Source organism: Calypte anna, chromosome Z (genome assembly GCF_003957555.1).
Source record: "Calypte anna isolate BGI_N300 chromosome Z, bCalAnn1_v1.p, whole genome shotgun sequence".
Taxonomy (NCBI): domain Eukaryota; kingdom Metazoa; phylum Chordata; class Aves; order Apodiformes; family Trochilidae; genus Calypte; species Calypte anna.
In genome coordinates, this window is record NC_044274.1 from 288,810 (window position 1) to 304,291 (window position 15,482).

The 15,482-nt window shown below is 39.5% G+C and overlaps 1 protein-coding gene across 6 annotated transcripts in view; it reads right to left on the bottom strand.

Moving 5' to 3' along the window:
• The window catches only part of NEDD4L (NEDD4 like E3 ubiquitin protein ligase), a 119,874-nt gene that overhangs the window by 17,827 nt on the left and 86,565 nt on the right, over positions 1-15,482 (bottom strand). For 2 of the 6 annotated variants that reach the window (XM_030468064.1, XM_030468060.1), the window contains 10 exons: positions 14,655-14,787; positions 13,683-13,859; positions 12,217-12,291; positions 10,219-10,278; positions 5,886-6,017; positions 5,302-5,421; positions 3,179-3,376; positions 1,680-1,757; positions 894-948; positions 749-805 (listed from right to left, as the gene is read on the bottom strand). In XM_030468064.1, coding sequence (XP_030323924.1) covers positions 749-805; positions 894-948; positions 1,680-1,757; positions 3,179-3,376; positions 5,302-5,421; positions 5,886-6,017; positions 10,219-10,278; positions 12,217-12,291; positions 13,683-13,859; positions 14,655-14,787 — 1,085 coding nt within the window. The remainder of the gene's footprint in view (positions 1-748; positions 806-893; positions 949-1,679; positions 1,758-3,178; positions 3,377-5,301; positions 5,422-5,885; positions 6,018-10,218; positions 10,279-12,216; positions 12,292-13,682; positions 13,860-14,654; positions 14,788-15,482) is intronic. The other 4 variants (XM_030468065.1, XM_030468062.1, XM_030468061.1 and 1 more) reach the window with 3 other exon arrangements.

A 15,482-nucleotide genomic window follows, 5' to 3' on the forward strand; every position in this document is an offset into this window, starting at 1 on the left:
CATATTTACAACTACAGATAAGGATCAGAGTCAGTGTTTCTGATGCTGAAGGAAAAACATGATACTGTCCTATATGTATAACAGGTTAAGATTTTAATTCTTCCACTTCTGGGGAGTATGTTTCCTCTTCTAGTGGTTTTGTGAGTTCTCCCTTTCTGTAAGTATTATACCAGCAATAGAAATATCTCATGATAAAGTGCTGCTGGAGTATTAAAGCAACAAAACAAAAGGAAAAGAAAAAAAAAAGAGGAAGAAACAACCCAACCTTTCTGGGCTGCTCTAATTTCAAACAACAACAACAACTCACACAGTAGTTCTGAGATGCTGTAATAAGACAAGTCTACAATGAAACATCACTTACACTAGAACTTCACTAACAGAACTGGATAATATTAATGGGCTGGGTGCAGTTCAACATGCTACAAATAGGAAATAAGATCAGAATCAGCACTGCCACAAGACCTTCTTAAAGAGAGGGAAGAGTTCTTATCAGTGCTAATTTCTCCACTGCCTCTATATGCAGTTGTGGCTATATGGTATTTTCTCATCTTATTTTCTATTCCTAGTGTATATTTTAATTTATTAAGTGCAAATAAGCCATGGGATCATCAACAACAACAACAACAAATCCAAAATATCAACAAGAACAAAAGAAACCACAAAGAAGAAATGTTAATGCTTCACAAGTCAGAGAGGGACAAAGCTTGATGAGCCAATTAAAAGCAAGCTTTCAGTGAATATACAGTACCGTATGAGGGCACTAAGTCTCTGGTATCAATGTCTCCACATATCAACACCTGGCTTCCTAAATGAAGAGTAAAATTATAAAACTTTCACTTCAATACTTATTACCTCCCTTTGTCTATTTGCTGTAGTACCTGAGGGTTACTTACTATGGTCTATGTAAAACGTCCTTCCATCCAAATGTATTCTTTCCTCCCAACCAGGCTGGAATTGGGAAATAAAAAAACAGAGAGAAAATAAGTGAAGTACTGCCCCTCTACACAGCTTGAAGTAACACATTACCCACACCTGCTTAAAATGTCTGGTAGGTGGTCGTGAGGTAGAAAACACAAAATGATCACAGACGCATTATGTCATGGACAAAAATCTTGGGAGATCCAAAGAGCTGGCTATTTACACAGGTAACTAACAAATACAGTAAATACTTGTTGTTAAGGTTGGAAACTTTGTGCCTCAGGGTTTGTACCCGTTGCCTACAATGAGAAAATGATCACAAAGATGAGATTGTCCATCACTCCTTTGGTTTGAGAGCTTAAGCTCCTGAAACACATGTGAGATATTTATTGTAAATTCATAAGCCAGGATCCCGTTACAGTTCATAGAACTTGCTTTGAATGAGCTGCTCTATTTTTTCTGAAAATACTCAGGTAATTATCTAAAAGAACATAAAAGATAAAACCACGGTATGTTTCTTCAAAGCTCCAGATAAGCAAAGAAACAGGCAATCATCTCAGAAACATGATGGGCTGGTTTTGAAACTCCTGGCAGACCCAGAGGTCACAATAAAGCTTTTGGTGCTGTTCATAATCACAGCTTTAGTCTCTTCAGGACAGCGATGGCAGCAGCGTCCGTGTCCACATCCAGCATGGCTGCAGGAGCAGACAGATCCCACAAGGCAGCAGGTATATGTTAAATACATACACATTGTCACTTACAGGAAGAGGGCCCAAATCATTAGGGTTTAACGATGCTTTTGATCTTAAATGCACTGGAAATTTCAGTCGTGGATCCTCCTGTAACAGAAATACAGAACTGCAAATCCAACAGATCAAGTTCAATCCAACAAATCCAAGTTAGATCTACACAATAAGTCAAGCACTAAATTATCTGGAACATAAATCTTCCTCAATTACAGTTATTATTTTGTTCTTAAGAAAGCAAAATATATAAAAGTGGTAGAGCATTTAAGATGTGGATGTGTCACATGCTTTATTAGCATTTATATAGCTTATATATTATATATATATTTATATATCAAAATTATAATATACATAAATTATATAATTTAAATTATATAACTTATATAAATAAAAATATTTAATAACAAATAAAGATAATAATAAGATAATAAAATAATAATAATAAATATATTAAATTATATAAATTATATAAATCATATATATATATATATAATTTATATAGCATTTATATACTGAAATGATTTTTTAAATGTTAAGAGTTAGTTGAAGTGGTGTAAGGCTGTGACTCTGTCAAGTGTGCTAGATCCAGAGACACAGCCCTGCTCTCTGGAGCACAAGCCCTCCTGTAAGTGGCATTTAGACACACATGACAATTTTTGGCTCTTAAAAGCACTGGAGGAATAACCCACCCCATGACAAAAAAGGCTCAGAAAGGATGAAAATGAGCTCCTTACGTTTTTAGTAGTGCACAGGTATTATTACGTCAATGTCCAAATGAGGCAAAAAGGGGCAAGTAAAATAGGTCACAGCAGAAAAATCTAGACAAGAAATGGTTGAGATTTCCATTCCTGTAATTTACCCACGTGCACTGGGAACAGCACGAAGGGTCACCATTAAAACACAACTTGTAACTAGTGCTGTCACGGGGGACCCGAGTGGTGCCCAACACATCAGAGTTCAGCTCATGTTTCAAGGCTGAATTGCTGTGTTGTCTTTGACATTTTTTCTCCTAGTGTAATTGTTTCTTCAATTTGTTGACTAAACTTGCAGAATTATTGAAAAATGGATCCTCACGGCATAAAGTGGAGTAATCAAATGGATTCTGATAACTGCAGGAGACAGCATCCATTACATGAATTAAAACCCCAGAGACAGTCACAGTGAAATGCAGCAATACAGTTATGGGGAGTCTCAAATTAAACAACACCCCGAATCTCCAAAGCTGGAACATTTAAAGGGCTGTACTTGTGTGCAAGGGTTTGTCAGGTATTAAAAGGTCCAACACACAGTGCAGAACACTGTTGCCTGGGACGTGGTGTATGAAGGCACCAAACCCTAGGAGGATGTGCACAGGAAAGTTTGTGAGTGCAGCAAAGGCAGCACGAAAGGGATTCCACAATTTAGCTGCTCAAATCCCCTGGTGGATACAAGAAATGGCACAACAAGGTGTGGGGTACAAGGGCTGGAACACAGGAACACCTCAGAGATGGCAACAGGTTTGCAATTCCTCTTACCCAGGTGGTCGTTTTAGTGTTGTGATCGATGAAGAAGGGGCGGCCGTTGGGCGCGATCCGCATCTCCCATCCCGGGGGCAGGAAGCTCTGAGCACCCTTGTGCTGAGGTTTGGGGGAGTTGTAGGGTGAGGGCTGGGGGGACTGGGGGTTGGACAGGGTGTCCTTCACCGCCCTGCGCACCGGGGAGTCCTTCATGCCCTGAGGAAAGGGAAGGACGTTGAGACCTGTCAGATGGCTCTCAGCACTCTCAACAGGGTAAAACCGGTTTCACAGCAAAGTGTTTCATTCCAGATACAATTAATGGTATAATTAAGTGCTGGGGCTGACTCCCTAGTGCTAACTTTGCTCATTTCTGCTCCTTATCACATCCTGAGCTTTTTTTTCTTATCACCTCCCTCTGTAATGATAATGCCCTCAGCATTCACATTTCATCAGACATTTTATTGCAGCTGCCCTGCAATATTTCATTTTATGACAGAAAACCCCAAAGCATTGCTTTATGCTTCATGGTGCAGCATACCTGGCAACAAGAGATCATCCTGAATGTGACATTATCCTCTTGACAATGCATTTCTCAACCATAACTTCAGACAAAACAGTTAAATATGAACTTAAGACATCATTAAAAAAAAAAAAAAAAAAAGGTTTGCAATTACAGATTTTGTACAATTTGTTAATTTTTTAAAATAAATGACCAGAGCCACAAAACTGATCAGCTGATCAATGCCTGTGGTTAAAAACTGAAGTTGCAAGATGTGTTCAGTTTTTAAAACATTTCACTGGGAAACTGCACAATTAGATGCCTAAACAGCTTGATAAATTGTACCTGGATTTCCTCACCTTTGAGAACAGAGACTGTCACAGCCTGCAAACAAGGCGAAAGCCGTGTGTCTAAATCTGGTTTGCGTTTGTCATTTACAGTTACTTTCAAAAGCAGGCTCTCACTAGCTGACGTCTGATAACAGCCTCTTCTTGTTTTGCTGGTTATTAAGAGTCAGTAAATCTCTATATGCTTATTCTGGCAATTCTCTTACTTAGCCTGCATTAAATTACTTTTTTTTTTTTTATTAGAACATGAGGCACTAATGTGAGTTGTTACAAAATTGCTCTAGCTTTATTTGTGGATTCTTTTGAGCTGCATTTGTGGCAAACGCAGTTAGATTGCCGTGTTCAGAGATACTATCTAAAATATTTTGCATTAAATAAAAGGTTTTCATGTCTCATACACAAAGAAGTGGAACATTTTACAATAAAATTACTATTTAAATAAAAGAAGTAACTTTAAAAAAGTCAAACTGATGTTTTTTCTTGTGGTTATATCCTTTGGAGATGTTAATGTTAATAAGTCTGCACTTTAGCTGCCTTTTTTTATTTTATTTTTTTTATCAATGCCAAGGTGGGTATAAGATGACAACTTTGTGCTCTTTAGCACCCCTGTGGTTTGTGCTCACTGAACAAATTAAGAACCAAACTGTTTATCTGGTTTTGTAGCTATGGAGAAAGACACTGCCCTGAAAGGCAAGCTTAAGTCTCAAGTGCTTTGCCAGAACCTTCTCTCCTCAACTCAGCCACGGTGAATTGATTCAAGAGCTTTAATCACACTTTCAAAAGTAAAACACACATTGTCTCTGACAGCAGAAGAAGCCCCTGAGGTTATTCTTCAGGTAGGTTGCAGAGAACATCATTCATCAGTGTTCCAAATTACTTTTAAAGATACCTAGAATAACTTAAACACCCTTGTGAAAGACAAGGAATAAACAATGCAATCAGGATCTTAATTCAGAGGTTTTCCAAACTCAGTTGCATGTAATATTTTCAAAGTTATCAGCAGCAAAACAAGTGTTTCAACCTAAAAAAGTATTTCTGACTTTCTAGACACATGGAATCACAACACCGTGTGCTTCAGGCATGCACACAGATCACATCTTAGCTGATCAAACCAAACATTCATATATAAAATATACCATTCAGTCACCACAAAGTTTGTTGTAGTTTTTTGTTTGTTGCACCAAGTGTTGTACAACGTAAAGATCCAGAGAGGAAACTGCTAAAGAAAATAAAAGTTATGAGACCAACAAAGGATGAGAAGTGAGACACAAGTGATCTTTCTTGGTGTTTCTCACCTCAAGTGGAGCAGATAAAGTGACTGTGGGTGAGCTGAGGCTGCGGGGCCGCCGTATCTGGGGCTCACTGAGATGGTTGCTGCTGTTTGCTGTGGTTCCAACCATCCCATCTTCTGCAAGCTGCTCCAGAAGCAAACCGAGTTAGCAAATCATCAGGAACAGTTCACCCAGAGTTAAGACACTTAAATTGATACAAATATTTATTATGATGATGAAATATTACATACACTTTGGTAGAGATCAAGTATTTAATTGCACTGGAAAGGTACCACTAATAGATAAGCACAACTTCCACATTCAATCCTAAAAATGAATTTGCCTCTTTTTATTATTTGTTATATACCTCTGTGAATTCCCTCCATTGCAGCAATCAGCTCCATCAGTACTTTAAAATCAGTACAATTAAAAGAATTAACAAAAAAGCCCAATCCTTGCAAGTTTTTATGATTATCTGGAATCGTCATGAGAGTGCTGAGGAATCTTTTTAAATTTCAGAGTTCTGAGGAGCTGCTTCCACTGCAATGATCCCCAACATACACCAAGTATTTGCAGTCTCAACTCAGCACTGCCCCAGCTCTTTATACCTGCATGATGGGCCGTGTCCATGTGGTGGTTCTGTTGTTGTGATTGACATAATAGGTGCGGCCCTTCGTGTCCTTCCTCTCCTCCCAGCCCGAGGGCAGGCCTGGGGTTGTATGTACATAGGCCACTGAAGGCTGCTCAGACAAAAAAATTACTGTGTTGTTATTTTATAATAGCTCAGAAAGTCTGTTTAAAAGAAAAAAAAAGGAACTTGTTAACTTACAACACCGAGCACACATCAAGCGTGCAGGAAAATACAGTTTCTGGTTTCATTTAATAGAAGTTTGTCTGCTGCACCTCTGAGGCAAAGCATGGTTCCTCACAATGGATCTTTTCATTCACCTTTGCACACATTCAGGATCAGCTGAGCTTATAAGCTTTCAAACTTACTAATTTGTAGATTGCACACAAAAAGGAACTTATGTGTTAAGAATTTTCATTTAAAATGTACATGTTTTATTCTGGATTCATTTTGGGGTTTTTCTTTTCTATTCCTATGGATAAGAAAGAACTGAAGTGACTGTGCAGTCACATCAGATTTTCCAAGGTCTGTTCTGTACCACAGAGTGTCTTGAATCAGCTTCAATAAACTATTGTGGGCTTGTAAACTGAAGTTTAACCATTTTGCTGTAGGTGCAAGTGTTGCATTCAGGGTTAAATGTCCTGAAGACTCAAGATACACCCTAAACTTAGAGCCCCGAATTTCATATGAAAAGTTGTTTTTTTTTTACTAAAACTTCCACAAGAAAGATGTTCTAATCAAAACATATGGGTAAAGATAACAGTGTCAAAGGCACAAATTGTCATTAAGCAAGTTATGTCACTATTCAACACAATAATTATGTTACTGCATGCTTCCTGTAAGGGAAATATTTAATGCTTAAACAAACCAATTTGACATCTTTTTCAAGGACATAGAGAGGAAAAGAAAAAGCATTGCAGCACAAATGACAAAGCTGCTTGAAGAAAAATAACCTAGAGAGAATTGTTAATACTGATCCTTTCTGCACCTGAACAAATCTACACAAATTTCTGTGTTTATTAAGCTTTATTAGAACAGGTATCCTGGCTGTCAGTGAAGCAAACAAGAAAGTGAGAATATGAGGACAGGTGTTTTTCCCAAGTGATTGCTGTAAATGCTCAGAGCTGGAGAGATCAGGAACTGCCATCCCCACACTGCCAGCCCCTGCAGGACACTTTTTACCCTCTCAGACCATGTCTTGGTAATTGCATCCCAGCCTTGGCACATGCAAAGTGCTTTTCAGTGTCCATGTCTGTATCTTTGGTTCTGTATGCACTTGGTTTAATTATTAATCACAATAAAACATACATTTATTTATTAGTGCCAGAGATTGCTTCATTCTTCCAAAGTACCTGCCTTGATAGCAGCAGAATGATGAAACCTAAAGGCCTTCATCACATGAGGGAGTAAAAACCAGTGCTTGAGGTGCCTTACCAGTTTGTGCAGTGCTTTAATTCCTCATCAGTAACACCCATTCCTTCAGAAATTGGCAGCTTCATAGTGCCAAGGAAATGAACTAAAATGCCCTGATCTAGCAGTCTGCTTTGATCATGGCTTCCCCTGAACAGGCTGCAGCACTTGTACATGGCATTTCTCTCCTCTGATAAACTTACTGTGCTTCTTGCACCTGAGCATCACATCTTCTGCAAGGCCTTGAGCTGATGTGAATGGCAGTGTTCAGATTAGGAAGAAACAGTTCTGCCATCTGAGCTAGAGAAGGACTTGTATCAGAGCCCAAGATGCCAAAAGCAGCTCTGTCTGCTGCCCCTCACCCCCAGCAATTTCCTGCTTACAAGAAGATTTATGAATTCTTTTTAGGAGATGCTTTTTACCAGATCTTCCTGCAAGAAGCAGGATGGTTCACTTAAAATCATGGTTTGAAGAAACGACTGACTGTAAAACTAAATGTGAACAGTTACTGGGCATCGTGTGTGGAAATGTGGCTCAGAAACACACACAGACTCTGAACTCTCTTCTGCTCTACAGGCCAGACTGCTCCATAGCTCATTAATCCAATTCACCTCATGAAGGACTACATATTTAAGGGAAGTTAAAGCTGTGTCTTTATATCAGACAGTATTTTGCTTTATTTAAAAAAAAAAGCCCAAGCAAACCAAGACCTGAAAACCTTTTTTAGTTAGTAAGCCCAAAGCAGAACCAATTCTGATTTACAGTCAGGTTTTCCTCCTGCCCTTTCACAGAAAACAGTCTATCCTGTATCAAACACAAGGGTCTGTTATTGTCACTCCTGCAGCCTCAGGGCATCTCATGGAGAAGTGCTGCCGTGCTAGATAAAGGAGAAACAGAGCATGCAGACTGAGGTTTTGTGCAGAACATGAGATCTTTTGTTGTCACCTCATGTAGGGTCTTAGCTCATTGGGTTAATAACAGGAGTTACTCAATTACTGGGCCCAGTTTTACAATGTACTCTTCACAGAGGAATGACAAAGGCCCTTGGGGACTTTAAAACAATCTGACAAAAAAAAAAAATCCTGCAAAGCAGAGTGGTAAATAACTACAGATGTATTTACCTGAACATGGACTTTACCTACAGTCATCAACACCTACCTCATTACACACACTCAAGGAACAGATTTACTCATCTCCTGCCCCAGACAACATAAAGTCAGCCCAGCTGTATCTGGAGCAGATGCAGTATTTTCCCTGTCACAGCAATATTCAGTGTGTCAATATCTTATGAACTGTATGGATACTCAGAGCCACGGGGGGGACAAATTCAGGTACTGTTTGTGTGGACGTGCCCCTTAGCAGCCTCCTGGGGCCCCAGAGCTTGCTGAGACCAAGCACAGCTCAGTACAGTCGGTGTCCCCCTCCTGTCACTCTGTCCAGCAGCAGAGCAAACCAAGAGTAATGAGAGCAGTCCCCCAGGAAATGCCACTCCTGGGTCTGCTGCTGTGCTGGAGGACTCCCGGGTGACTGGTGACAGGCTGAAGAGCCAAGCACAGCTGCTGCTGCCTCACCACTGCCCTGTCTCTGCCATCCCTGGTCCTGAGGCCTCAGAGAGACAGCCCTGGGCTGGGCCTGCTCCCTAGAGAGCCCCACGGATGTAAACCACCTGGCTGAGAGGAGGGGAGAGGGATGGATTCCCTGTTTAATTCCTAAGTCCTCCAAAGGTCTGGGTTTCAGTATAAACACACACTGAATTGAGACGAATCGGGGCTTAGGGCCCCACTAGGAAGCTGCAATACAATGAGGTGAACTGTCCATCACACAGCTGTATTAATGATGACTCAGTGAATTTTGGACTCAGTTTTTTGCAGAAAAATACTGGTATTTGCTCTAAAAGGTATAATCAAGACAAAATGCTCTGTCAACAACACCTTTTCATTACACTTCAATAAAGCACACATTTTAACTCAAGATTAGCAAGTCAGGCAGGTTTTGCAGGGACAAAAATTTTCTTCTGGCAGGAACAGAACACAAATATGATCTCCCAGTTCTGAAATTCAAAAAGCCCAGTAAGCAGAGACAGTATTACAGAATAGTGCATCAACACCCAAGTTAAGATCTAACATCACCACGTAAAAAAAGAAAACATACCAATCTTAAAATAAATAAATAGGTGCACATCTATTCACAGAAGCTATTTATGATAGTTACTGTAAAACTGTTTTCAAGAATAAATTGCTTCAGACTGACATTTAATCAGGTTAAAAACACTTAATTGTTTTGACAGATCCCATATAAATTCAGCACACCTCCCTTGCATTATGCTTCCAGAAAAGCACTTCCAGAATTTTACTGAATGATCAAAGCTAAAAATTCATTTTGGACTGCTGAACATCTACTGGAAAATGAAAACTGGCATTAAATAAGACCATTAAAAGCTATAAGGGAGATCACTGTACTGCCATGGTTCTCAGATAGGGATCAACTTCAAGAACTGAAATGAATTAGTCTAAAGCAGAGTAAGGGAAGACAGAGGGAAGCCAAAACCACAGCTACACATTTGCTGATTTGATGCCTCTGTGCTCTGGTTCTCTCTGTTTTTAATGAAGGAGGTGTTGTACCTTCCATTTCTCAGAAGCCTGTGGCATTTCCTCGCTGCAGAGCTTTGTGAAAACCCAGAGGCCTGTCCATGGCTCTCGGACACACAGGTATCCCACTGACCTTGCACTGCTTTGAGAAGTTTTCAGAAAATTTGGAACAACAACAACAGCAAAACTATGGATTCAGTGCCTGTGTTTCATTCAACACACTGCTGCTTGGTGAAAAAAAAGTTCCTTATTGTACAAGACCTAAATCTGCCCACAGTTTATTCAGAGATAATGCTTGATAAAGAGAATCATTACCGTTGGCTCCTCACCACCTGTGACAGTTGAAGAACGAGCTCTCCTAGATGGACCACTCTGCTGTTAAATGATAATTAATGTTACAGATAAGTAACAGATAGTGATGAAGGTCTCAGATTACTGTTATATCTTTAGGATTAAGGATCACAGACAAGTTCATTAAAAGAGAGCAATTAGGTAGAAATCATATTTAAGATAATAGCAAAAAACCCTGAGTCATCAGGCACTGATAATAATGTCAGAATCTTATATAAAAACCACCAAGGGAACTTCAACCAAGGGAACTCTTTCAAGAGTTCTTGTATCCAGTTTTATATTTTCAGTATTGCCAATAATAACAATAATTATTCTAAATGTAACATGATTTTTTTTCTTTCCCTCAAAAATATTTTGCATGCTGTGCCCATAACTTGGTATTTTACCACAAAATTGGTACATTCTGGTCATCAGTGAGTGCACAGAAGTAGTCAGATGAAAAAGATGACACTGAATTTTCAGTAAGAATTAATACAGTCAAGAAGAGCACTGTATTTAGAGAGAAAGCATGTGTTCAGTTGCTAGAAGATAAACTATCATTAGCTTAGTAGGGATTAAATACAGTTAAGAGCAGGAATCATCCTTCTTTCAGAGAGTGCTTTCAATCCTGTTGATCTGAATATCTGCTAATGAAATGAGTGTTCAACAGTAATCAGGTGACAGACAGTCCCCATCTGGCCACACCAGTGAAAGAAACTCAGCCTTCAGGTGAGAAGAAACCCAGACTCCATCCAGTGCTATCAAATAAAGAAGCAGAACACCTCTGGCACAGGCTGCACCAGGAGCCAGCATTGCCCAGGAGAGAGAGAGGACAGTGAGGGAATAACTGTGCTGCAAACCAGACAGCCCTTTACCCACAAGAGAAAGTAAAGAGATGGAGAGTATTGCAGAGGCAGATCTTTGAACAGCAGCTACCACATCCATCTGTGAGCAGCAAATGTAGATACAGAAAACAACTTCAAGAACATGTGAAAAAACATTAAATTGAAAAACCCCACTGTCTAAATGTCTGCACAACAGCAACAGAAAGAATAAACAGAGACAACAGCTTTAGTAACAAACTTACTAACATACTATATTTACCCAGTATCTCCATTAAAAATATACACAATTATGCAATTTGTAGATTCATATGGAATATATTTCTAATTAAAAACTGAGAATAAATCCTAGAAGTATAATTTAAAATAGGATTGTGCAAGATATGCTTTTGGATAAAATTGTTCAGATTTACACATCTTTTTTTTTAATTAGTCTCTCTACAGCCTTTGCAATCCTCCTCCTTTGTAGGACAGCCTTGTACTCATTAGGTCAGAGGGGGGAGTGCTTATGAAGTGAAAGAGAATCTTTCATAAATAAAACATTTTGTATGTCTTCCTGTTTTAAAATCTGCTCTAATAAAATTGCAGAAGAAGCTGCTTACCTAAATCAGATTAAAAAACTACAACAAATGCAATTTGATTCACTTCTGTCTTGTGAGGGCTATAATAAGAAGGTTCCTTTTGACAACTGGGTGAAGCCTCAGTCCTTTTCAGTGTTACACACAGTTATATATCACAAGTCAAATCACTTTATGGACACAAAAATACACCTGAGAGGAGAGTCCCACGGGTACCACAGTTCAATGGTGCTGCTGCCCTCTCCTAACCCAGCTGAAAATACCCCTGGGAGGATTCTCTCTCCATGGACTGTAAATGGAGTTTAGTAAACTGAGTTTCTATGCTAGATAACTACAGTTAGTGTGGCTGGGCCACACTCTCAAGATGTTTTTCTCTCTCACAAATGAACTCACCGTAGTTCCTCACCATGATGTTAATTTGGTACCTGTCAGAATCTGGGATAGTCACATCCACATACTGGTTACTGATCTGTACATAACTAACACTGAGCTAAGAAAAGGTATTATTCACAATCAGAGATGTTCAAACAAAAAGAAAGAAATAGAAGTTAGCTCTGGTTTACCAGGGATAGTTGAGACTGTTCAGCAACTGTGTCTGTTACACTGCAAGATCTTAATCTTGAAGAAGGATCTCTTTGCTGGAAGAAAAGAAAAAAAAAGATGTTGTTAAGGTGTCATAAAGCTTGGGGGTTTATTCAGCAATTTTGCTTTTCTCCCATTTACTCCTGACTCTCAAAAAATATTTCTGTTTCAGTGTCTGTATTTTCAGCACTTCCACAGAAGTGTGGCAAGCAAAGAAAAAAATCTTAATTCTCAGCATTCCATCCCAGACTGTCTCAGATTAACTGAGAAAAGTACTTGGACACACATCTCATACTCATCTTCAGCATCCAAGTTACAACGTTTTATTGACTCAATCTAAGAGAAGAGGACAGGCCATTCCATCTGGGAAAACACACAGGAAAATTAACAGTTGTGGAAGCAGCATTAGAGGGGAACTAGCTAAAGACACAGTGGGATGTGAAAATGCCATGGAACTTCTGAGAAACTATTTGTAAATACCTTTAGAAGACAGTCTGGAGAACCTGCAGGGAGCATCAGCAGTGTATGGAAAATGTAAACCTTCTGTCTGAGTAGTGGCAATGTTGCCCCTGGAAATTCACTAGGCTACAGCTATCAGCTTTCTGCAGACAGCTTTCTGCATGGGTTCACCTCTGGTTTTGTTACTTGCACAGGGGTGAGAAGATGCCAGTCCTGCACAGGGGTGAGTGTCTGGCTCTCCTGTCTAGGACATGAGAGCCTGGGGCTGGGAAAGCAGCAAGTTCTGCAGAACTTTCATTGGAATTAAATCCACAGTGGGAGCTCTGCTGAGATCATCTGTTAAAATGATGATATTAAGACAATAATCTGTTTAAATCATCATGGAAATTTAGGAATAGGGACTTTACAAATTTGCACGTGAGTACATGATGCTTAGCTTACTCTTCAAAAATAACACTAAGAACAGCTTTAAAGTTTACTGTTTAACTAATGGCAGAGAAGTGCTTAGGAGTTTTCTGTCTGGAGTTTAGCCAGAAATTTCATATGAACCAAACTGCTGGAGATAGAACTCTATGCTATCTATAATGATCATCAGGGCACCTATAAATATAACATAAATAATACTCCCCCAAAAAAGGATGTCAGGATATACCCAATTTACTAGGTGGGTTTTTCCTTTCCTTTGGAAAGTCTTAGTTTGATATTCTTTAGTATTACGTATTTTGTTTCACTGAAAGTAGAACAGTCTGAAGTTAAACTGACACAGAGGAAAATGTGAAATCTAAACTGAGGAATGCTGCTTTTCAAGACAGTTTGCTTTAAGGTGAAATGCTGATGCATTTTTGAAAGATAATTTTAACTGCATGTTCACTCTCTCCCTAGACCAGCAATTAATTACAACCCATCTGTGTAAATGATTCAGGTTATGCCAGTCAAGAGAAGATTACAGTCACAGAGGTTTACAGAGAAGGAGCAGCAAGTCACTTACAATCAAAGAACTGAGCTGTTCCCCATTGGAATCAGGAGTGACCTGAAGCCTTCTGCTCAGCTCCTCAGACAGCTCCTGAGGACTGGTACGGGACACTGGAGATGCAGGAGGAGGAGGCAATGACAAGCTTAAGGAATCTCCACTTGCACTTGCCTCCTCTGAAATGGTTTCCCAGGGCTAACGAAAGAGAAGAACCTTAATTAAGGATTTATAGACAGATGGAGCCTTTTTACCTCAGCCTTCTATGTGACCACATACTTAATTTAGGCTAAGCATATAAAAGAAATCACTGATTAATACCTGCAAATGAAATAGTAACAGGTGAGGAGTGCAACAATGTGTTCAGAGAACTATTTGTTGCTCTGAGTAACATTTAGTGAACCAAAACCAGCTTTCACAGGGAATTCTGTCTGTGATTCACATAAAATACCCCTGAAAGCTGAGGGGTGTACAAACACCTACCACATTTATTTTATTTACTCGAGCTATAAATTAAACACTGGTGATCAGTAAGATCTCAGAACTCTAAGACCATGTATTATGAGGGAAAAATACATGGGAGCTTCTCTTTCCTCTAAATCAAGACACTAAAGAAAACTGACAGGCACAGCAGTTCCAGTTAGCATGCTTCTTTTTACAGCTTATTCCAGTGTTACTGGAAGTGGAATATTCAAAGTGTTTCTGCCAACATCCATGTAACAAGCAATGCCTGGAATGATAAATGTTTCTCCCAGCACCTGCATAGCATTTAATGCTGTGGATACTTTATCAGGCACCCACAAACGCACGGGACCCGGGCAGTCCAGCACTCTGCTTTGCACTTCTGTTGTGTCCCTGGTATTTGACTCAGACACTTTCCACAAGCCCCATGTTACAGCATGACAGTGTGTGCTGCATGGTAATTAGCTCACAAACGAGAAACACATCAGCTTGAATTTCAGATGGCTTCTTAAACCCAAGACCTTTGCACACCTCAGGAACATCTCCAGTCTCGGAAGGTTCTGGTTCCAGATCCTCACTGATGTGCCTCCGGGAGCGGAACCGCCTGTGGGCTGCTTCTTGGTTTATTTGTCTGATGTTGTTTTCTGACTCTGAGCCCACATCGCTGGGCAGGGGGGAGATGGAGGCAGGGGAGGGAGAAAAGAACAAGAAAATAACAAACGTTAAACTCAAACACCTACTTTGTACACTGCTTTCCAAACCTCCCTAGGGCTTTGTCTCCACATGAGACTAATGCAAGGTGTGTAACTAACACAGGAGTTCAGTGTCAGTCACAACACTGTCAGCTACACATTTCAAGTAGTAAGCTTGGCACAGCTTTATAAACCCATTCCTGAGGAATTCCATGTTAGCACAAGCAGTGTACACAGGTAATTCAGTATTTACAGTGAGTAATAATCAGGATCAAAGTACATCAGTTTAACTTAATTAAAGCCTGAAGTGCAGTTGAATTTTTTCCTCACTTTTACAACAGTCTCTATAGAAGAAAGCAATTTATTCCTGTGAAATTACTTACTGAAAAATTCCACATCTGTCTCCAAATAGTCTAAAGTATATTGCTAATGCACTGACTTCCCTCCCACCCCTTCAGATTTCCTAGAATTTCCCAGAATACCCATGTGTTTATGTGATTTGCTGGAGGCGGGGAAAAAAAAGGGTATTAAAAATAGGTGTGTTTTTTTTTAACTAAAGATATCCAGACTTTGGCTCTCAATTTACTAGCACATCTGTGAAAACTCTTCAATGAATAAAGTATAGTTTCAGATACCTAGTACAGCACCAAAATCATGAATTATCTGT